We start from the raw sequence: 23,304 nt of genomic DNA, 5'->3' as shown, positions 1-23,304 counted from the left end.
ACCAGTTGATAGTGCATTTTTTCTAACACCTCCGTGTTCATGTGTATGTAATTTTATTTTTGGGGGTAGAATATAGTGGCACATTTCCCAATCAGGTAAATCTGCAGGTGACAGTCACGTGAATTTAAACACTATAGTCTTTAATTATAATTCCAACAAATAGCCTGCAAGTAAAGAGAAATGGATGAGGGCTGTGATAAAGCAGACAACAACAAGTTCATCAGAGTGATGACTGATGTTAATTTTCTTCTCTTCCATGAATAACTTTATTCACTCTGTGATTGATGATCTGCATTTTTGTAAGAGATCATAGGGGTAGATAATTTAAAATAACAGAGGAATCCCTAAATCATTTATACATAACATTAGAAAGATTTCTAAAACTTGGACAGGGAGTGGATTCACATCGTTATTTCTTCATTTAGCTAAAACTGCAATGTGAGGTGACCCAAAGAAATTCAGGGTAAACGAGGAAAGCCCTAAAATTATCAATTTTGATGACACATTTGTGACTTGACCTCAGGTTGTTCTGCTTATTTCTCTAACTGGAAGTCTAGTCCCTGTTTGTTCTTTATTATTTTGCTGATTTATCCTAACCAAAGACCAAATACATGATTATAGGCCAAGAATGGTTCTGGTTCTGCAGGTTGTACGAGAAGCATGGAGCTGGCATCTGGTCCAGCTGAGGCTGCAGGAGGCTTACAGTCAGTCAAGCAGAAGAATAGTGGGAGCATGCATGTCACATGGCAAGAGTAAGAGAGAGATGCCAGGCTCTTTTAAACAATCAGATTCTGCAGTAACAGAGTGAGGAGTCATTCATTACTGCAAAGACCACAAAAGCCATTCATGAAGGTCCACCCTCATGACAAAGACCTCCCACTAGGCGCCAATCACGTTAGGAATTACATTTCCACATGAGAGTTGGAACAAGTATCCAAACTATATCAGTTACTAATAATGGTTTCCTCTGCTGCAAAAGCCTCAACAGCAACAATTAAAATGATTCCTATGAATAATTATTCTTATTTTTAAAAAATCTAAATTTCTTTAAATTTCCATTTTTATACCGGATTCAGGGGTACACGTTCAGGTTTGTTACAAGGGTGTATTGCGTTTTGCTGAGGTTTGGGCTTCTATTGATCCCATCACCAAGACAGTGAACATAGTAACCAACAGGCACTTTTTCAGCTCTTGTCCTCTCTCCCTCCTTCCTTTTGGAATCTCCAGTGCCTACTGTTCCCATCCTTATATCTGTGTGACCCTGAGATTTAGTCCCACTTATAAGTAAGAACATGTGTTGATTTTCTGTTTCTGTGTTATTTTGCTTACCATAATGGCCTCTTGCTGCATCCATGTTCCTGCAAAGGACATAATTTCATTCTTTGTATGGATGCATAGCATTCCATGGTGTATATGTACCACATTTTCTTTATCCAATTCACCACTGATGGGACCTCAGTTTATTCCATGTCTTTGCTATTGTGAATAGTGTTGCAATGAACATACGAGTGCATGTGTCTTTTTAGTAGAATGATCTACTTTCCTAGGCATATATACTCAGTAATGGGATTGATAGGTCGAATGGAGGTTCTCTTTTTAGTTCTTTGAGAAATCTCCAAGCTGTTTTCCACAGTGGCTGAACTAATTTGCAGTCCCACCAACAGAGTATAACCATTCCCTTTTCTCCACAGCCTTGCCTGCATTTGTTATTTTTTGACATTTTATTAATAGCCATCCTTACTGATGTAAGATGGTATCTCACTATGGTTTTGTTTTGCATGTCTCTGATGATTACTGGTGTTGAGCATTTTTTCATATATTTTTGGCCACTTGTATGTGCTTGTTTATTTATTTATTTATTTTTTTAGATGGAGTCTTGCTCTGTTGCCGGGCTGGAGTGCAATGGCGCCATCTCGGCTCACTGCAACCTCCAACACCCAGGCTCAAGGGATTCTCCTGCCTCAGTCTCTCAAGTAGCTGGGATTACAGGCATGCACCACCATGCCCAGCTAATTTTTGTATTTTTAGTAGAGACAGGGATTTCACCATGTTGGCCAGGATGGTCTCGATCTCCTGACTTCGTGAGCCGCTCGTCTTGGCCTCCCGAAGTGCTGGGATTACATGCCTGAGTATGTCTTCTTTTGAGAAGTGTTTGCTCAAGGATTCTGCCACTTTTTAATGGGGTTGCTATTTTTTTTTCTTGTTGATTTGTTTAAGTTTCTTATAGATTCTGGATATTAGTCCCTTCTCAGGTGCATATTTGTGTGTATTTTCTCCCATTCCGTAGGTTGTCTGTTTGCTCTGCTAAGAGGTGTTTTGTTTTGTTTTTTTTTTTTTTTGCTGTGTAGAAACTGTTTAGTTTAATTAAGTCTCATTTTTCTCTTTTGATTTTGTTGCATTTGCTTTTGGGATCTTCATCATAAATTATTTGCCTAAGCCAACATCTAGAAGAGTATTATTTAGTTTTTTTTCTAGCATGTTTATAGACTGAGGTCTTACATCAAGTCTTTAATCCATCTTGAGTTAATTTTTGTATATGTTGAGAGGAGGGGGGTTCAGTTTCATTCTTCCACATATGATTAGCCAGTTGTCCCAACACTATTTATTGAAGAGTGAGTCTTTCCCTATTGTTTATTTTTGTACAACATTGTCAAAGATGAGTTGGTGGTAGGTGTGTGGCTTTATTTCAGGGACCTCTGTTCTGGTCCACTGATCTATGTGTCTATTTTTGTATCAGTACCATGCTCTTTTGGTACTTACAGCATCATTTGTAGTTGGGGAATTGGATGCCTCCAAATTTGTTCTTTTTTGCTTAGGAATCCCTTGGTTCCTCAGACTTTTTTTTTTTTTTTTTTTTTGGTTCCATATGAAATGTAGAATAGTTTTTTTCTAATTCTTTGAAAAATTATGTTGGTAATTTGAGAGAAATAGTATTCAATTTATAGATTACTTTGGGCAGTTTAGTCATTTTAATGATATTGATTCTTACAACCACTGATAATAGAGTTATTTTTCATTTGCTTGTGTCATCTATGATTACTTTCAGTAGTGTTTTGTAGTTCTCCTTGTAGAGATTGTTCACCTACTTGGTTAGATATATTCCTAGGTATTTTACTTTTATTCATGGCTAATATAAATGGGATTGTGTTCCTGATGTTTTTCTCAGCTTGAACGATATTTGTGTATAGAATCAATGATTTTTGTACATTGATTTTGTCTACTGAGACCTTGCTGAAGTCATTTATCAGGTCTAGGAGTCTTTTGGCAAGATCTTTGGGGTTTTTTAGGTATAGAATCATATTGTCAGTGACAAGGCATAATTCAACTTCTTTTCCTATTTGTATGCCTTTCATTTCTTTATATTGCCTGATTGTTCTGGCTAGGACTTCCAGTACTATGTTGAAAAGAAGTAGTGAGAGTGGATGTCTTTGTCTTGTTGCATTTCTCAGGGGGAATGCCTCCAGCTTTTGACTGTTGAGTGTGACATTGGCTCTAGATTTGTCATAGAGGGCTCTCATTATTTTGAGGCATGTTCCTTTAATTCTGAGTTTATGAAGGTTTTTTATCATGAAAGGATGCTGGGTTTTACTGAATTTTTTTTTTTCTGTGTGTGTCTATTGAGATGATCATGTGTGTTTTGTTTTTTATTCTGTTTATGTAGTGAATAACATTTATTGATTTGCATATGTTGAAAGATCCTTGCATCCCAGGAATAAAGCCCATTTGATTTTGTTGATTAACTTTTTGATATGCTGCTGGATTCAGTTTGCTAGTTTTTGTTGAGGATTTTTGCATCTGTGTTCATCAGGGATGTTGACTTGTAGTTTTCTTTGTGTGTGTGTGTGTGTGTGTGTGTGTGTGTGTGTGTCTGTGTGTGTGTGTGTTTACCAGGCTTTGGTATTAGAATAATTTTGGCCTCATAGAATGAGTTAGAGAGGAGTCCCTCCTCCTCAGTCTTTACTAATAGCTTCGGTAGGATTGGTACCATCCCTTCTTTATATGTTTGGTAAAATTCAGCTGTAAATCCATCTCGTCTAGGGCTTATTTTGGTGAGTGATTTTTTAATTACTGATTCCATTTTGTTCTCATTATTGGTCGTTCAGGATTTCTGTTTCTTCCTGATTCAGTCATAGGATGCTGTGGGTTTCCTGGAATGTATTCATTTCTTCTAGATTTTCTAACTTGTGTGCATAGAGATGTCCACAATAGTCTTAGCATCTTTTGTATTTCTGTGGGATCAGCTGTGATGTCATTGTTGTTATTTTTGATTGTGCTAATTTGGGATTTTTTTTTCTTTTCTATTATGCCTATTTGTCTATGAATATTGCTTATTCTTATAAAGAACCAACTTCTCATTTCATTCAGTTATTAATTCATTCATTTATATTCATTGATCCTTTGTATGATTTGCTAAAACTGATCTCAATTTAATTTTGTTCTGCACTGATTTTAGTAATTTGTTTTCTTCTGCTAGCTTTGGGTTTAGTTTGTTTTTGTTTTTCTTGGATGTTTAGTTGTGAGGTTAAGTTGTTAATATAAAATCTTTCTATCTTCTTTTTATGCAGATTTCTACTGCTATAAACTTTCCTTTTCACACTGTTTTTTCTGTATCCTCGAAGTTTGAGTATGTTGTACCTCTATTTTTATTTATTTCAAAAATTTTTTTTTCTGCCTTAGTTTTGTTGTTTACCCAAAAGTCATTCAGGAGGAAGTTTTTAGTTTCCATGTATTTGTGTCTAGTTGAGGGTTCTTTTTTGTATTGATTTCTATTTTTATTCCATTTTTATCTGAACAGATGCTTGATACAATTTTAATTTTTTGAATGTATTGAAACTTGTTTTATCACTGAGTATGTGGTTAATCTTTGAATATGTTCATTTGCTGATGAGAATAATGTACATTCTGTGGTTGTTGGGTGGAGTATTCTGATGATGTCTATTAGGTCCAATTGTCAAGTGTAAAACTGAAGTGCAGAATTCCTCTGTAAGTTTTCTGCCTCAGTGATCTCTTTACTATAGTCAGTGTGATGTTGAAGTCTCTCACTATTATTGTGTGGCTGTCAAAGTCTTTTCTTAGATCTAGAAGTAATTTTTTTGTTTGTTTGTTTGTTTGTTTTTTGAGACAGAGTCTCACTCTGTCGCCCAGGCTGGAGTGCAGTGGCGCGATCTTGGCTCACTGCAAGCTCCGTGTCCCGGGTTCACGCCATTCTCCTGCCTCAGCTGCCCTAGAGGTAATCGTTTTATGTATCTGGGTGCTTCAATGTTGGGTGCATATATATTCAGAGCAGATAAGTCTTATTTTTTGAATTGAACCATTTATCATTATGTAATGCACTACTTGTCTGCTTTTATTACTGTCAGTTTGAAGTCTATTTTATCTGATACAAGAATACTGACCCTTACTCTTTTTTCTTTTCCATTTGAGTGATAGATCTCTCTCCATTTCTTTACTTTAAGCCTATAGCTCTCATTACATGTGAAATGGGCCTCTTGCAGTAGCAGAAAGAAGGGAAAGTTCTAAAAAATTATAAAATGTTATATCTATATATTGAAAAAATGGACTTTTATTTGATGAAAAAGATGAATACAAAAGAGTATTTTAAAGAATTTCATTAATTTTGGAAGAGATTACAAAAACAAAATAGATTGTTTAAAAAAGCTGTGAAATTTTGAATGTTTTGCAATTCTTGTGTTTATGATGATTTATTAAATTAGAAAATCATCTTTAAAAAACTCTAGTGGTATGTTTTATCAAAGAACAAGCAGTATCTCCTAAAAATCTATTATATTTTGAATTAAATACTTTACTTTTCTTAGAGTAACCAGGAGGAAGGTTATGGGGTTGTGGAAAGACATAGAGTAGCCAAGATAATTGGCCTTCAAATGTCATCTTTTCTAAAGCTATCTATCTATTTATCCATTTATCTACTATGTATCTATATGTATGTGTGTGTGTGTATACATATATATATATATATATATATATATATATATATACACACAGAGTCCATCCTCATTATCTGTAGATTCTGTATTTGTGAAATTGCCTACTCACTAACATTTGTAACCTCAAAATTAACACCCGGGGCATTTTCATAGTTATGGACATACACACAGTGGCAAAAAATTTAGTGCCCGGCAGCACATGTTCCCAGCCAAGGTCAAACAAGGTGACATTCTGCCATTTGTTTTAGCTCTCATACTGCAAAAACATTTCCTTTTCATGATCTGCTTATTGCCAAGTTTTTTTTTTGTTGTTTTTTGTTTTTGTATTTTCTGGGATTTTTTGTAGGTTATTTCACTGTTAAAAATGTGCCCCAAGCATTGTGCTGAAGTGCTGTCTAGTGTTCCTACTTGAAAGAAGGTTGTGATGTCCCTTTCACAGAAAACAACAACGGCAACTGTTAGATAAGCTTCCTTCAGGCATGAGCTATAGTGTTGTTGGTGCTAAGTTCAATGTTAATGAATCAATAATGTGGGCAAGGGGAAATTCATGATTTGTATATTGGGTCACTCTGGAAAGTACCAAAGTAACATCTATAGTGAATGATGAAACTATGATAAAGGTAGAAAAACTGCTAAATTTGTGAACTCGAGATTGCATCTGATTTTTAAAAACTTACTGGATAGCACTGCTGTGAGGTTGAAAACAGATGTCTGATCATGTTACTCAAAGTCAGGAAAATGTAAGACCCTTTACATCTAGAGATTTATTATAAATTAATACTGCATATAATTAGTGTAAGAAATATGTATTAAATAAAATGGATTTACATGGAAACACGCATAAAATAAGGTTATGTATTGATAAGCTGAGAGAAATACTGTGACCCGAGGTTCACGGGAATTTAACCCTGCATTTTCCCAATGAGCAATGGCTTTGTATTTACTAATTCAGTGTTTATGGTGACTTTGTAATACAAAATTACTCTAAATAAAGGGAATTAACTGTGTACAATACGTACTTTTACTCAGAGGGTCAATTTCATGACTTTATTGAGAGTCCAGTATGTGAATAAATAATGTTAAGAATTGATATTTGCATTATGTTTCCCATGTTAAAAACCTGAAGTGTTTTCATGTATATTATATTCAGGGAGCCAGGATTTTATTGATTTGAAAATGTTGTTTCAATAGCAATAGCTTTGATATATGTATATCGAGCAGAAATTCTATTAATAATTTCAAAGTACCCACAGTAGTGTTTTTTGACTATAATCAGGACTCCTAACAACAACAATTAGAATGAAAAAACAAAGCATACTGATGTTCTTCAAGGACACAGTATGATTGACAGAGTCAAAAATAATTACAATTAATGAGGGAAAATTGTCACAGGAAATCTGAATTTTTCTTTAGTGAATTTTACATTCTCACAATGTTTCGTTTTTCAGCCATCATGACTTTTGGTTTGTAGTAAAGAGGTCAAGTATTTAAAGATCTCCTACTGGTTAAGCTGCTCTAAAGTTCCCTTGGTAGATCTACTATTTTGACACTCAGATTGTCTCAGTTATAAACTCTGACATTCTCATTGGCAATTATCAGCCGCTATTGTGTGTGTGTGTGACAAATGACATTAATTTTAGCTTAAATATATTTATGATTGTAATTAATTTATATTATGTAAATTAATATTAATGTATTATTAAATAATCTATCAATTAGTAATTTAATTCTAAAATTTTATATATTTTAAGTATTTCATTTTAATACTTCTTATACAGATGAATGTGTTCCTTTGATTTTGGTTCATGTACCTTTCTATTTTCTTTCCTAATGTTATGGTAGCGGGGACATTATTGATGGAGCAACCTTAGGCTGTCTTAAGATTTAATTATTTTACAGATTTTTCTAGCAAGGAGCAAAATTAGGCTGCTTTTCCTGATGTCTAAGAATTCCTTCCCTGGGTTTCCAAAATAGACGTCACATGAATTAAACCTTATGTTGAAAACTGATAAGATTTTTCAGAAAACCAGATAGATTTCAAGTTTTCAAAATATTGAAAGAATGAGTAGAGTGCTGCTTAGTTCTGCAATTACTGATATGTTTTACAAATGTTATGATAGAAAGACTTGGCCTATTGATTCAACTTTTAATTTATTACTCAGTAATTACAGTTGTGAATAGAGTCCCAAAATAATAATATTAGGGAGAGCATTTATTTGTGTATTGCCAAAAGAAACTATTTTACCTCTATATGCTTTTCAGTTCAGTTTTTCCTAACATTCTGTGAAAGGTTTAGTGAACAAAATTGCATTATTTATCCAGTGCTTCTTTAAACTTTTTGGTTTTTTAGGCAGTAAAAAAGCAGAATATATATTTTTTTCAGGAATCATAGTTTATTTTCTATAAAAAAGGTAAAAATGCTCTAGTTAATCAGTTTAAAGATGCATATGTTTGCAACAGTTTCCATCTCCAAAATTGGAATGTTTGATTATAAATGATATATTATACTTTAATTGGTAAAGTTTCATCTCTTAGTAATACGTAAAATAATGGTGTGTCTTATAATTGATGGCTTATTGGTTTTGATGAAATAAACCTCATTTTTGACATATTTTTTCATAGGGGGGAATAATGCTTTTTTTGTTTTGTTTCGTTTTGTTTTTCAAGACGGAGTCTTGCTCTGTCACCCAGGCTGGAGTACAGTGGCGCGATCTGGGCTCACTGCAAGCTCCACCTCCTGGTTTCACGCCATTCTCCTGCCTCAGCCTCCCAAGTAGCTGGGACTACAGGCGCCCGCCACCATGCCTGGCTAATTTTTTGTATTTTTAGTAGAGACGGGGTTTCACTGTGTTAGCCAGGGTGGTCTCGATCTCCTGACCTCGTGATCTGCTCCCCTCAGCCTCCCAAAGTGCTGGGATTACAGGTGTGAGCCACCACGCCCAGCCTGCTACTTTTTACTTGATGTGAACACTTCCTATTGTTGAGATTATGTTTGCCATGCAGTCACTGAAATTTCTCAAGGTCTTGATTTTCAAAGGGAGTTTTGCAATTAAGCTCTCAGATTATCAAAGCCAACAGTGGGCATTTCCCTCATTCAATTTCTTTGGATATATGTGAAAACATAGCCAAAGATATTATTAAATATCCACAGAAATTATTAAAACCATTACATTTAAATTTATTAAAATATAAATATTAACGAATGTCACCAGTTTTTAGATTACCAACCAAAAATCTGAAGTACCCACCATATAATTACTTCAATTCAGTTTTACTTATTTGCACATCTTTATATCAAGCCTTAAATGATTTCATCAAAGCAAATAAAATAATTTATTAAAATGTGGTGATTAGGATAATGTAACATCTATTTTACTTGGAAGATCGGTAATAAATGTCAATGACTTTAAAAGTTTTAAGTATCTTCTCTTTCTTAAATATTAGAGAAAAGATTGAGCAGAATGACAGTTAAGCCTTAGATTTTGTGTAAATGCCTACCTGATGCAGAGTAAACCATTTTCACCTATGCTTCCATCCTTTGTTAAGTTAGGAAAAATAACATTTTTCACAGGAATTTACCAAGCTTTCCTTGAGATGAAATAGTATTATGAACAGAGCAGGTACTCAATAAATATTTTGGAATGAGAGAATAAAGAATTGTAAGAGACCTAACGTTCTATGAATTTTTAAAAATATTATTGCCAGTTAGCTTGAAAATATATGACAGCAGACAACTTAAATTCAAATTACTAGAAAAGAATAACAATATATTTATATCATTATTTATACTTCAATATGTATTTACATTTATATTCTTTTGTATTTAGCAGTCATTAAAACATTACATACATGTATATATATGCACATATATATTTGAATATGCACACATATGTATATCTTCGTTTAATACTTTGCCAGTGGTTGCTACCAATGAGAACATGCTCTTGGGTTTGATAATCAGTTAATGATATAAAATGTACATCGTATGAGAATAATGTAAATTTTTCGAAAAGCCAGTGAAAACATTTATGATATCTCCTTTCTTGTCCTTAAGCCAAACACAGCCTATCTCTAAGGTAGTACAAAAGGATATCACACAATTGGCTAGAGAAAAGACTAATATAATTCTTCTTCTAAGAAAGCCTGAATTTAAACACTGAAAAAATGCAGGAAGTATTATAAAAGAATGAGAGAGTAGTGACTGAGAGTTTAGGATTCAATAAAGTACACATCACAATGAAACTTTACTGAAAATGGTTTAAAGTAAAGGACACACGGAGTAAGTAATTGAGTAGATGAATTGAAATATTACTGAGATATAAGATGTCACACCTAGGTAGAGTTTATTTTCTTGTTTTCTAGAAACCCCTTAATCCACCTAGTTTCCTTCTGACCACTATTTCTTGCCACTTCAGTGAATGGAGTTCAGAATGTTGTAGATTTCAGGTCTTGCAAAGGAAAACAAAATTGCTCAATTAGACTCTTGAGAAAGGCTTCATTTGTCATTGTGAATTACTTTGGTCGTTGGCTACTCTTAAGGAGGAAAAAGGAAAGGGAATGAGGGATCATACTCTGTGAACAGGTCAGATTAAACTAGCTAGAAGGGTTCATAGTGTCATATATATTGTTAAAAAAAAAAAAGAAAAAGAAAAAGAGAGAAAGAATCTTTGATAGCCGATAACTTAATTATCTGCCACTATCAGTTTGGAAGGGCTTTTAAACATGTCCAAAATGTCTACCAAATTTTCAACAGGCGTGACAGCAGATTTTTAAGTAAGAATAAAAATGCAGCAATCTTTCTAGAATAAAACCCTGACAGACTATGATTAATTACCTTATTATAGTTGCTCACATGACAAATGTACTTGATCACTGTTTCTTCCTGGGAATAGCTGAGCTTATCCAGAGGCAAAAGTTGAAAGGAAATGAGAGCTAACTAGTAATCTTAAGTGTAATACATCAGCATTTCTATAAAAGTATTCAAGAAAACCTTATCAATTACTGTTTATGTCAACAGAAAGTATTTCTTCTATTCCCTCATGATATAACCTTTTTTTTTTGAGGATTTATTTAAGTGATATAGATCCCTTTTTAAAAGATAGTGAAAGAAAAATTGTAAAAGATTGTAAAAGAAACAAAGATTTTTCTTTTATAAGTTCTGTAAGGTATCCAGCTTTAAAAAAGATCCTCAGGTAGGTTCCCACCCTAAGTTTTAGTTGAAATGGTAGCCACACATACTTACATATACTCCTAACATAAAGTTTTACTTATTCAAATATTTTTATATGAAGAAATGACAATTCAGAAAAATAGTGGAATTAAGAAAACTCAGTGGATGTTAAAAATGTTTAACTACTGAGTAAAACATTTCTCAACAAGTTTATTTAAAGAAATACTTATTTTGATTTCTGAATTTCTATCATTTCATTTCTGGATTTGCATAAGCATGCTTCTGTTGGAAAATATGCTCAGGAAGTCAAATGCATTGACAAAACATTTATATTGATTTTTATTCCACTGTTTAAGGATGAATTGTAAATAAGTCTCCTGGGTTTCATAATTTTAAATAATGCATGTATAAAGCTAAGGATTTTGGTCATTACTTAGAAATTTAATGGTAGGTTAGGTTGCATTGTTTTGCATTATTTTTTTTTATTTGAATGTAACACAATCTAGATCATGCTGGATCATTCTTTTATTATTTCTTTGAAGAATTGTGTTTCCTGAGTAGGTTGAGTGTTTTATAGACAACATATTAATAGTCAAATACTTCTGAATTGTCAACACCATATTGTATATTTCTTTATATACCAATTTGGATACCTGGAGTTAATGAGGCCAAATGATGAAAACTAGTGTGTTATGTTCAGATAGTACATGATGTAGGGAGATCCAGCTATGAAACTGTCACTTCAAAGCGGTCAATACAGATGCTCAATGAAGCTTAGTTTTTGAAATATTATGTACCTAAGAAACACAATGAATGACTGTGCTGAGTGAATTTTACAAACCTATAGTCTTTTCTGCATTTCATTAATTTTCTTAGAGTATACTGTGTTAAGGCAGAATGTATTACGTGTCAATAACAAGTGTCTAGTAATTTTTGAAGTGCGGATTGTGATCCATTAGTGAATTACCTTAACAGTTCAGATGTTTATGACAAGAATCAAACATAGAGAATAGAAAATATTGTGTCCGGAATTGGTGGGTTCTTAGTTTCACTGACTTAAAAAATGAAGCCGCTGACCCTCGCGGTGAGTGTTACAGCTCTTAAGGTGGCGTGTCCGGAGTTTGTTCCTTCCGATGTTCAGATGTGTTCGGAGTTTCTTCCTTCTGGTGGGTTCGTGGTCTCGCTGGCTCAGGAGTGAAGTTGCGGACCTTCGCGGTGTTGCAGCTCATAAAGGCAGTGTGGACCCAAAGAGTGAGCAGCGGCAAGATTTATTGCAAATAGCGAAAGAACAAAGCCTCCACACTTCGTAAAGGGTCCCGACCGGGTTGCCACCAGTGGCTCGGGCAGCCTGCTTTTATTGTCTTATCTGGCCCCACCCACATCCTGCTGATTGGTAGAGCCGAGTGGTCTGTTTTGACAGGGCGCTGATTGGTGCGTTTACAATCCCTGAGCTAGACACAAAGGTTCTCCACGTCCCCACCAGACTCAGGAGCCCAGCTGGCTTCACCCAGTGGATCCCGCACCTGGGCTGCAGGTGGAGCTGCCTGCCAGTCCCGCGCCCTGTGCCCGCACTCCTCAGCCCAGGGGTGGTCGATGGGACTGGGCGCCGTGGAGCAGGGGGCGGCGCTCGTTGCGGAGGCTCGGGCCGCACAGGAGCACACGGAGCGGGTGGGAGGCTCAGGCATGGTGGGCTGCAGGTCCCGAGCCCTGCCCCGCGGGAAGGCAGCTAAGGCCCCGCGAGAAATCGAGCGCAGCGCCGGTGGGCCGGCACTGTTGGGGGACCCAGTACACCCTCCGCAGCCGCCGGCCTGGGTGCTAAGCCCCTCATTGCCCGGGGCCGGCAGGGCCGGCCGGCTGTTCCCACTGCGGGGCCAGCCAAGCCCACGGCCACCCAGAACTCCAACTGGCCGGGAAGAGCCGCGTGCAGCCCCGGTTCCCGCTGGCGCCTCTCCCTCCACACCTCCCCGCAAGCTGAGGGAGCCGGCTCCGGCCTTGGCCAGCCCAGAAAGGGGCTCCCACAGGGCAGCGGCGGGCTGAAGGGCTCCTCAAGTGCCGCCAAAATGGGAGCCCAGGCAGAGGAGGCGCTGAGAGCGAGCGAGGGCTCTGAGGACTGCCAGCACGCTGTCACCTCTCAATATCACAAGTGTAAGAAAGGTTATTGTTTTATGTAACTTGTGTTTCAGTTCAATATATATGCGTATATTCATATATACAAATGTGCTTACAGGATCACATTACACAGTGCATTTCTTTCCTCTGGGGTGTAGCCAAAGACTGAAAATCTAGGACGGGAATCACTGATTAACAAAGTAGCAGCAGATAAACTGAGCCCACATTTGAGACCTTAGGTAAAGTTTTCCTCTCTGCTGTTCATCAGAACCACCTGTGGAGGTTTTGAAACATACCGAAGAATGTCTCTGATTATACCAATTAAATCCCAAACACTTGGTGTGGGATAATATTAATGTGTTTTGTTTTTGATTTAAAGCTCTCCAGGCAGTTAGGGTATGCAACAAAGTCACAGAACCTTTGTCATAAAGTAGCCATCATATGTTAGAGATATATTACATTCTATGATTACACAAACTTTTATCTGTGTACCAGTCAATGACAGGAGTATCATAAAGACAAGTAATACAATTAATTGATCAAGGGTGTTGTAAGCATTGGAAACATTAAGAATGCAGTAATTGATTTTCCATCTTCTTTGAATTAAACATATGTTAGCTCTAGTCAAACAGCAATGAAACATGTTTGGTATTTTTGCTTTCGGTTATTGTTTTTAGGTTTTTTTGGTATGTTAATTCATAATTTCATCTTTAATGTTTTTTTTGCTATAGGTCAAGTTTTCCTTTATCTGACATGTCCACAATTCTTACAGTCTCTTCTTCTTTTTTAAAATAGTCAAATCTGATCCTTTTGTTTGATAAGGCAAAAGACAATTAAAACTTGCATTATAATACTACTACAATTTCTACTATCAGCACCAGGGTGTACAGAGGAGTAAACTATTTCCCCTGCATTATTTTCATCATCATTATTTGGTGCCTATTGTTTTGTGCATCAGGTAGTTACATTGTGGAGATAAGGGCAGCATATACAAAGTAAACAAGTAGATTTGGACTTCAGTGTTCTTTTTCACTTTGTGTTGTTTGTTTTGTTCTGCTTAATTTAGCTGCTCTTTAGCTTGTAACTCTCAAAGTCAGTGGAAAGTCAAAGTCAGAGAAGATCTAAATGATATAAACAAGTTTGACCAGCCCCAGTGATGTGTATAAGTTTGACATCTATTTAGAATGTATGAATTGGACCAGGACATGCAACATTAACTTTCCAGCCTTATTCCTGATAGTTTTCAATAACATGTTAAAATTCAGCAGCATGTGTTGAAATATAAAATGAACGCAGCATAAATTTAAAATGAAATAATTTCGAAGTTTGTATTTTAATTACACAAAAGTCTTCTGATTTTTTTTAATTTTTTTAATAGCCAGGGTATCACTATGTTGCCCAGGCTGGACTCCAACTCCTGAGCTCAAGTAGATCCTCCTGCCTTAGCCTCCCAAAAACCTAGGACTACAGGCACACACCATACCCCATGGCTTCTGCTATTTACTCCTCAGTCTGTTTGGCCTTTGTGTTTTTGGATTCATGTTAATTATTTTTAACTGATATATACTTCATGAAAGATGAAATACTGGCATGGTAATTTCAATAATTTTTGCACTACAATTCCTCTCTTTTCTTAAAAGTAAAATTATCATTATAGAATTAACTACCAAAAATACAGTGTTTTGCCCAACATTTTAAATGTTACAGTCCCAAGAATAAATATGCTAACACTTAAGTTATTTACTTTAAATCACTATGCTACAGAATAATTTATCTAAAACAAGGTTTTTAAGTATGAAAAACATTAATTATGATAATAAAATAAATGTGTGAAGGTAACCAGGAGAATGTGTTTCCAAGTTTGTATTTAAATTCAGCTATGCAGATATATAATATTTGTAAACTTATTTCTGTGAAAAAAAATCCACATGTACTTATTATTTTAAGAAAGGTTTTTGCCCTGTCACCCAGTGTGTATATATATATATATATATATATATTTTTTTTTTTTTTTTTGAGACACAGTCTTTCTCTGTCACCTAGGCTGGAGTGCAGTGGTGCGATCTCGGCTCACTGCAACCTCCACCTCCCTCCTATGTTCAAACGATTCTCCTGTCTCAGCCTCCCAAGTAGCTGGGACTATAGGCGTGCACCACCATGCCTGGCTAATTTTTTGTATTTTTAGTAGAGATGGGGTTTCACCATGTTGGTCAGGCTGGTCTTAAACTCCTGATCTCAAGTGATCCGCCCGCCTCAGCCTCCCAAAGTGCTGGAATTACAGGCGTGAGCCACCGTGCCCGGCCTTTTTAAACGACAACAAAAAAATACATTATATCTTTGCTATGAAACATTATTTATATCCAAACATTATTTGAAATCCATATGATCTGTCACTTTGCAGTTTAGCTCCTCCATTAGGCAATCATTTCTTCAAGGAATATAATCTTAGTTAACACATATTTGTCTTCATAACTCTAGGGCCCTCCATGGTGTTTAAATGAGAGAGTGAAAGAAAGAAGAATTTAAACTTTTGTGCTCCTCAGCAGTATTATATTTAAGGATTTTTACATATCAATATTTTCTCATGCTCTCAAAATGTATCAAAGAAAGTTAATAAGCATATCTGTTTCTGGGGGATAATTTAACCAATTTTACACTTATGGCAGCATCTAGGTATGCAATTACAAATAAAATTTTCTTGCACTTTTTAAAAGTGCAGTTACTGTTTACCTGAGTTGTAAGAACTATAGATATCTGATGAATTTTGCCTTGGGTATGCATTTTTGCTTATTTTGGCACAGTAGTGAGTCTCCTTATCAATAGTAATGATTTCTTACATTTCTCAACATGTCCCAGTGGAAAGATCTTTGAAGATTATCTATTCCGACTGCCTTCAATATATAGATCAGGAAAGAAAGTACAAAGAGGTGAAATCTTGGACTTCCCTGCATGGACTTTCCTATTTCGCTTCAGAAATAGGCCTCCATGAGCACATATTGTTTTCTGTATTATATCCTTTGGCTTTTTATGACCTACTATTTCACCTGATAACCACAATATTATTGTTTGACAAATTACATATTATTAGACATTTCCCCCCCAAAATAACCTATCCCAGTAGTCAGCAAACTATGACTTTGTAAAAACAGTTTCCTAGTCTCTGTCTTATACTATGATCTAAATAATGTGTATCCTATGAAGAGACAGTTTAGCTATGCATACAAGTTTGTTGCTAAACCTTGTGCAGAAACAGAGACTACACTTTAAAAAGGCAAACACTTTTTCTACTTCCAGCTACTTGGATGTTGGACCTGAGAGGGGTTAGGGTGACAGTAAAGCCTCAATTAAAGTGAAAAAGAATGGGTTCTGGAATAAAAGAACTCAAAGGGCAAAATAAAATATGAGAAATGCTTTTGGCTAGAAAATTAGTATCTCCTTATCTGAGAAGAGAAGTCCAGTGGGAATCAGGTAAATGTATAAAGGAAAATTATTTGGTCTTGTTTTAAGTTTAATAATGAATAAGCCCAGTAGTTTAGGACTTTAGAGATTTTAAAACCTGAGTGCAAAGTGGGAAAAGAACAGAGTGAATTTTCTGAGTGAAAACGAAGAGCCTCATCCTGAAAGGATCTGTGTGTGTGTGTGTGTGTGTGTGTATCGAGGGTGTACGCGCCCATGTTTACCAGAAACAGAGGCTGGTGATCAATGTCCATCGTGAAGCCAAAATATTTTTATTTAAATTTTAGCACTAAATGTGCATATGTCACAAGAATTCTGTGAATATATTAAATCATATTTTAATTGATGTTTTCGTGAAGAATGTGTTGCTTTTGAAAGAAAGAAAAAGGAATGATGATCTCCAAAGTAACCTGAAAAGACTGTTGAACTAGAGATCAAGAGCTATGGGACGCTAACCAAATCTCTAGACTTCAGCATTTCACATTTAAAACATGAGAGCTGAACTGAAACATACCTAAGTTCTTCCCAATCTTAAATGCTTATATCCAAGCATCCAAAAGCTGGGGGCAGTAGCAGGAGGAGGGTGGTGGCAGTTATAAATAAACTGTAGTAGGGGAAAGTAGAAATTGTTTCTACTTTTGACACAGGGTTTCTATAAGAACCAGCCAGCACATCATGTTGGAAACATAATCCCTGATGATATCACTATCACCATCATAGTCCAAACAATATTGCAATTTATATCCTGGTAGGCTACTGTGGTCTGGTTAGGAAATTGATATACTATTTAGCTTTCTCCAGTGACTGCATTTCAAAAAAATAGGTATACACACAATTAAATGACATGTTTAACAGATTCAAGTTACATTAACTGTTTTTAGCTTTTTAAATATTATACCTCATGTCTGTAATATAAATTTAATTATGGTTTCCATCCATGAGGGCAGTGATGGTGTACGTGACATTAAAAGTGACGGTTTGTTAGCAATATCATATTTTACAGAAAAGCATTGTGAGATGTGTGACAATGATAAATAGTTATATCAAAAATGAATTAAAACCAGTATATAAATAGGTTTCTGGTTTTAGGAAACAGCCTGGCACAGTTAAAATCATACTGCTTCCTGAACACAGTTTAGACAGTCAGACAATATTAAAACTAAATACTTTATCCATTTAATGTAGCACTCCAAAAAATATATATAGTATTTAGCTTATTATAAAATAATGGAAGAATCTTCTTATATTAAAATCTCACAGAGTGCCAATATTTGTATAATCATGGTAATAATAATTTAGAATATGCCCTCTCACAAGAATCTAGGACAGTCTACAAGTAATAAACAAAAAAAAAAAGCAATCTGGGCTCACTGCCCAGATTATCTCAAATATGTATAATGGAACAAAGAAAGAAAATAAATACATATAAGCAAAATCACTCCATGAAGGAAGAAAAAATGGAATAGTAATTGGTCAAAATTGTGGTAGAAAATAATTATAGGGTGCTCATGAATCTCCTTTATAAGGAGCTATGTGTATCTAAGAATCTTTTTTTTTTCCTGCTTTAGAATTCTTCAGAAGTCCCTTTGAGATAAATAGAAAAGAAACAAAGGAAGCTACCTGTACATCTACCATTTTACAACACAAGAAAACTGCAACCGACGTAAAATGTGCAAATCTGCCTTAACCATGTTAATTGGAAAATCAGCATATTCCAATTAGAAATTATTCCTCTCAAAACAGACATTATGTAAAATGAATTACATTTTTATTGGTAAATAGCAATTTGTTTTACATTCCGAAAATTGCCTAAAATTGCTCTCTAGTGTCGTATTGATGTGACGTTGCAGTTTATTGAACCACAAAACACTTTTGCTTTTTTCAGTTTTAATTTGTTTAATTTTAATAAAATTTTGTTTTGTTTGAGCTTTACCAAGTTAAATAACCAGTCAATAAAATAAACCAATATACCCTATGTATTCAATATTCAACTCTCTTAGATTTTATTGGATACTCACTTAACTACTGATTTTTTGTTTTCCTGGTGATTAGTTCAATTAGTCTTTCATTCATCTATTTATTTATTTTATAAAAACTATTGAGTTTCTACTTCATATGTAATACTGTGCTAGGTATTGTATTAAAATGATAAATATAATTCCTGGTCACAAGGCAATCAAAAAATAGTAGACAGTAAAAATAAATAATGTAATGAGGGTTCATAAGCTCTAGTTTTCAATATCCAATACAAAACGTAGATTTCCAAGGGTTATACCAGAGTAAGCAGTTCATGAGTGCATAGATGTAATTATATTGGAATTTTAAATGTAATTTCAAAACATTTATAACCCCAGTAAGGTACTCAACTAATATTTCACACGTTAGACCTTTTGAATGCGTACCCTCACACTTCAGTTGACGTAAACTACCCCTGTTTAAAAGCTCACCTCACCCCTAGGAAGGGATCAATATGCCCTATAGGTTTTGGCTACTTTCTCAAATTGGATATGGGTGGGAACACAGGAAAATATCCACTTGTAAGGATCATAAATGCTGTGTAAAACAGAACAATTTATTTAACTTTACCTCCTAATTTACTAGGATAGAAGAGTAAAATGTGACATTTCCAGTCTTACCACAGACCTATACTTGTGCTTGTAATTTACAAACATCGTAATTCTTTATATACTTTATTATTTTCACTGCATTGTTACTGAACCTGATTCTAAACAGACCTGTTTTTTAAAATTTTTCAGGAAAGTAAATATGGATAATATGAATGATACTGTAGTAACACCAGAAATAATACATTTGTAATAAGGATGTTTCTAAGCTCTTTTGGAAAGTAATACAATTCCACCGATATGTTTTATTTGATACATTGTATGCTGGTGGCAGGAAAGAACTGACAAAAATAGATGTCTTCAACTCAGTAAAAACATATTTGCCACCAAGGCATCTATAAAGGTTCTTTTGACTATGCATTTTTGGAAACAACATTCCATTTGATTGTGTCACATCATAAAGATCTCCGGGGTGCAAAGGAAAATAGAGGTTGGAATGAGAATTGTGACTGTTATCCACCATGTCTCATTTTGTCCACTGCAAAATAGAAATAATATCCCTTAGAAACTAATGGCATGTTTTATTTCTTTCTGTTTTAGGTAAGCACATTAATCATTCCAGTGTAATCAGACTGCATCAAGGTAAAACAAGAAAAAGTGGTGAAATTATATCTTATAGCAATGCTCGATATATAAATATATATGTGGTTTTGAAAATAATGTTTAACATCAATGTTCTTTTTAAATTTTTTTCAACTCTCATTACATTCACAGGGTACATGTATGGGTTTGTTAGATGGGTGCACTGCATGATGCTGAAGTTTGGAGTATATTGATCCCCATCACCCAGGTAGTGAGCAGAGAGGCTAATAGGTAGTTTTTCAGCACTTTCTTCTCTTCCACTCTCCCTACTCTGGTAGTCCCCCATTATCTGTTGTTCCCATCTTTATGTCCATTTGTACCCAATGTTTAGCTCCCAAGCTCCCACTTATAAGTGAGAACAGGCTATATTTAGTTTTCTGTTCCTGCATTAATTCGCTTAGGATAATGGCCTCCAGCTGCAACAATGTTGCTGCAAAGGGAGTGATTTTGTTCTTTTTTATGGCTAAATAGTATTCCATGGTGTATGTGCATCACATTTTCTTTATCCAATAGACTGTTGATTTCATGTCTTTGTTATTGTGAGTAATGCCGCAATGACCACTATTCATTTTTGTGTTTGTTTTGTTATGACATCAATTCAATAAACTCAATCTCTGCATTATATGGCATTTCTAAAATATTTATTAACTGCTAATGTTATTAAAGGATTTATTCTTAAAGTAAGAAATGCAAATTAGAATAAATTTTAAATGCAAAACTATTTTGTTAGCAATGTGCAAATTTATATTTTTGCAGCACATATTGCATCTAAAAATAAAATAAAAAAAAGAAGTGATTTTCAAATACAAAAAGATACTTCATATACATATCGATTTTAAAGAATGAACAGTTTGTAAAGATCATACATACAACAGAAAAAATTGAGGACTATTAATAAATATTATTTATCATTCTGAAGATCAGTTATAAACATATAAGGAATAAACTTTTCTGCAAAAAAATGAATTAATCATTTCCCTAGGGAAAATATGGATTGTCTGTAAAATTCATAACATTGGTTTTTGTAAACTAAATTAAATTCTATTTTAACATGCTAGTTTTGCATTCACAACTTAGAGAAGAGGCCAAGTTTAATCATAGTTCTGAGGAAACACACGTTCCAATGCTTTCTAGAAATATGTGTAATATTTAAATTAATATATTCTAAAAAATATTTGTTCTGCTTCCAAAATAGAAGATTGCTTATAAGTCTTTTAAATTTAGCCTGCTTATTTGATGCTTAAGTTGGAGGCCAGGAGAATTCAAGTTTGTAGAAGCATATTCTATCCAGTACAGGCAGGCATTTTTAGAGATGCAAAACCAAAATTAGTTCTTTTTGCAACAAAGTCCTCAAATTGGTAGTTAAGGAACCTACATGGCTTTAGAATTTTGTACTCTTGAGTCCTGCAATGCGGAAAGGGAAGGCAAAGGCTCATTATCTCAGAAAAAAAGGACAAAGTATTTTAATTAATCAAGACCCATCATCATTCATTTATAATGGTTTGATAGTAAATAATAATTTACTTTTATTTTGATGATTATACATTATGCCACATCTCTGGGGTCCTTTGTAGTAAATGGTCTAATAAAACACCATGAAAATGAAAAATATATGTATACGTGCTTTTACCCAAACAAATAAAAATGTAAACCAAAGAAATAAAATCCTCAACAGCAAAATATCCTTTGTCATATTATACATCAGCTTATTTTATTGGCTTTTGTCATTTTCCTTTAAATAAAGAGTAGAAAACACTTTTTTGGCATAAACTGTTAGTTGGATTCCAGTTAATTGATGCTTTACTTAATGTAAGCATTCTAGACTGCATGATATATGTTCCTTGTCCATTTGAGGCTATACTTTGAATGTAAATACCCAACATTATGAGTCTAAGATTGATAGTTATGTGATTTAGCAACATCTGTTGTTGTTTAATGTACTCCAAGCAGATGCTCTTCCTTGATATTTAACATACAATTTGACTTACTCTTATGATATAAACCCTTACCAGAAGAATGCTATTGTTATTTGAATATAGCTATTAGTATTAGCAATTGTATATGTCTTTGCTCAAACAAATGACTGTAGACTGGGTCAAGCATCATTAACTTCTATAAGAAAGGCAATGGGCAAACTGTTTGAATCACTTACTTCTTAGAATGACAGAATTCTTTCATGTGCCAGGGCATCTAGAGTCATTTTTTTCAATTAGCAATTTTTTTCTTTTAATGTTCTTGGAGGATTAGTGAAAACACAGCAATATGAACTATCAGAATGATGTTCTTTTCTGTGTTTGTCATTGTGTTTTAAACCTGCCACATTACACAAAGAGTTGTAATGAGAATAATACCCGGAGACAGACACTACTGTTTATTTGATTCTCTATTCACGTTTCCTAATATGCCGCAAAACAATAAAAACCTACATAATTGTAACTGATCCCGTTGTTTCATGGTTTATGTGAGTACTCACAGGGATTTAGGATAAATATAAGAGTCATCATCCTGAGGATTAGAGAATTCTGATCAAGGTTTTACTGGGCAGAGAATATCTTTGAAATATAAGCAAAAATGTGTTTGTCCTAGGAAGGACATACAATATATATAATATCATAATAGAGATTGCATGCACTGTAACTCTAAGAAGACCTTGATGTCCTATAATGGGATATGCATCTGATTCCCCTTTTCTGAGAAAGTCTCTTATTCAGTGTTAACAATGCAATGATATCTTGTGACCTTTTCTATGCAAATATGAACAATTTGAGGCTATCACAATCTCTCATGCATTGCTCCTTAAAGGGACATTCTTAATTGCTGTTATAATCTCAATTTTATTTTAACTTCCATTGCCTATAATATCTTCCTTGAAGCTTGAAATTAACTTTTCTTTTTTCAACATTTTATCCTTTCCTATTTTGGTAAGCAATGATTTTACTTTTCCACCAAAGTTTTAGGGGGTTTCATTCAGCATAGACATGATTAATTCAATATGATAAAGTATATCTTTATTACTCTATTCTATTAATCACATTCACTGAAAGAGAAGCATGTCTTTCTTTTCTAATTATTTAGAAAGCAGCTTATCTAGTACTTACACCCCATTTCCAAATAGTGGGCAGAATCAAATTATAGAAACAAATATCATTTCTTACTTATTGTTTAACCTCTGGTTCAAGCACTGATTTAAGTTATTTATTTTTGTAAGGGTAGGGAATGGCTGTAAGTGTGTGGCGAATATAGTGCTCATTTTTGTTCCTATTTGATAGACCTCTTTCAGTGATTTCTTTTTAATTATTTAGAAAGACAAATGCATGACTCTAGGACACAATTCAGCTATGTTTTCTTTTTTGTGTGTGTGGCAGAGTCTCTCTCTGTTGTCCAGGCTGGACTGCAGTGGCCCAATCTCAGCTCACTG

At 34.5% G+C, this 23,304-nt stretch overlaps 1 protein-coding gene across 1 annotated transcript in view; it reads left to right on the top strand.

Annotated features, from left to right (window-relative positions):
* Positions 1 to 12,568: 12,568 nt before the first annotated feature.
* The window catches only part of CADM2 (cell adhesion molecule 2), a 579,278-nt gene continuing 568,542 nt past the window's right edge, over positions 12,569 to 23,304 (top strand). The window contains exons 1-2 of the mRNA XM_054482108.2: positions 12,569 to 13,260; positions 19,845 to 19,886. Of these exons, the coding sequence (XP_054338083.1) occupies positions 13,176 to 13,260; positions 19,845 to 19,886 (127 nt within the window). The 5' untranslated portion in view covers positions 12,569 to 13,175. The remainder of the gene's footprint in view (positions 13,261 to 19,844; positions 19,887 to 23,304) is intronic.

This window comes from Pongo pygmaeus, chromosome 2 (assembly GCF_028885625.2).
Source record: "Pongo pygmaeus isolate AG05252 chromosome 2, NHGRI_mPonPyg2-v2.0_pri, whole genome shotgun sequence".
Lineage (NCBI taxonomy): Eukaryota > Metazoa > Chordata > Mammalia > Primates > Hominidae > Pongo > Pongo pygmaeus.
This window is presented reverse-complemented; position numbering and strand designations above follow the sequence as displayed.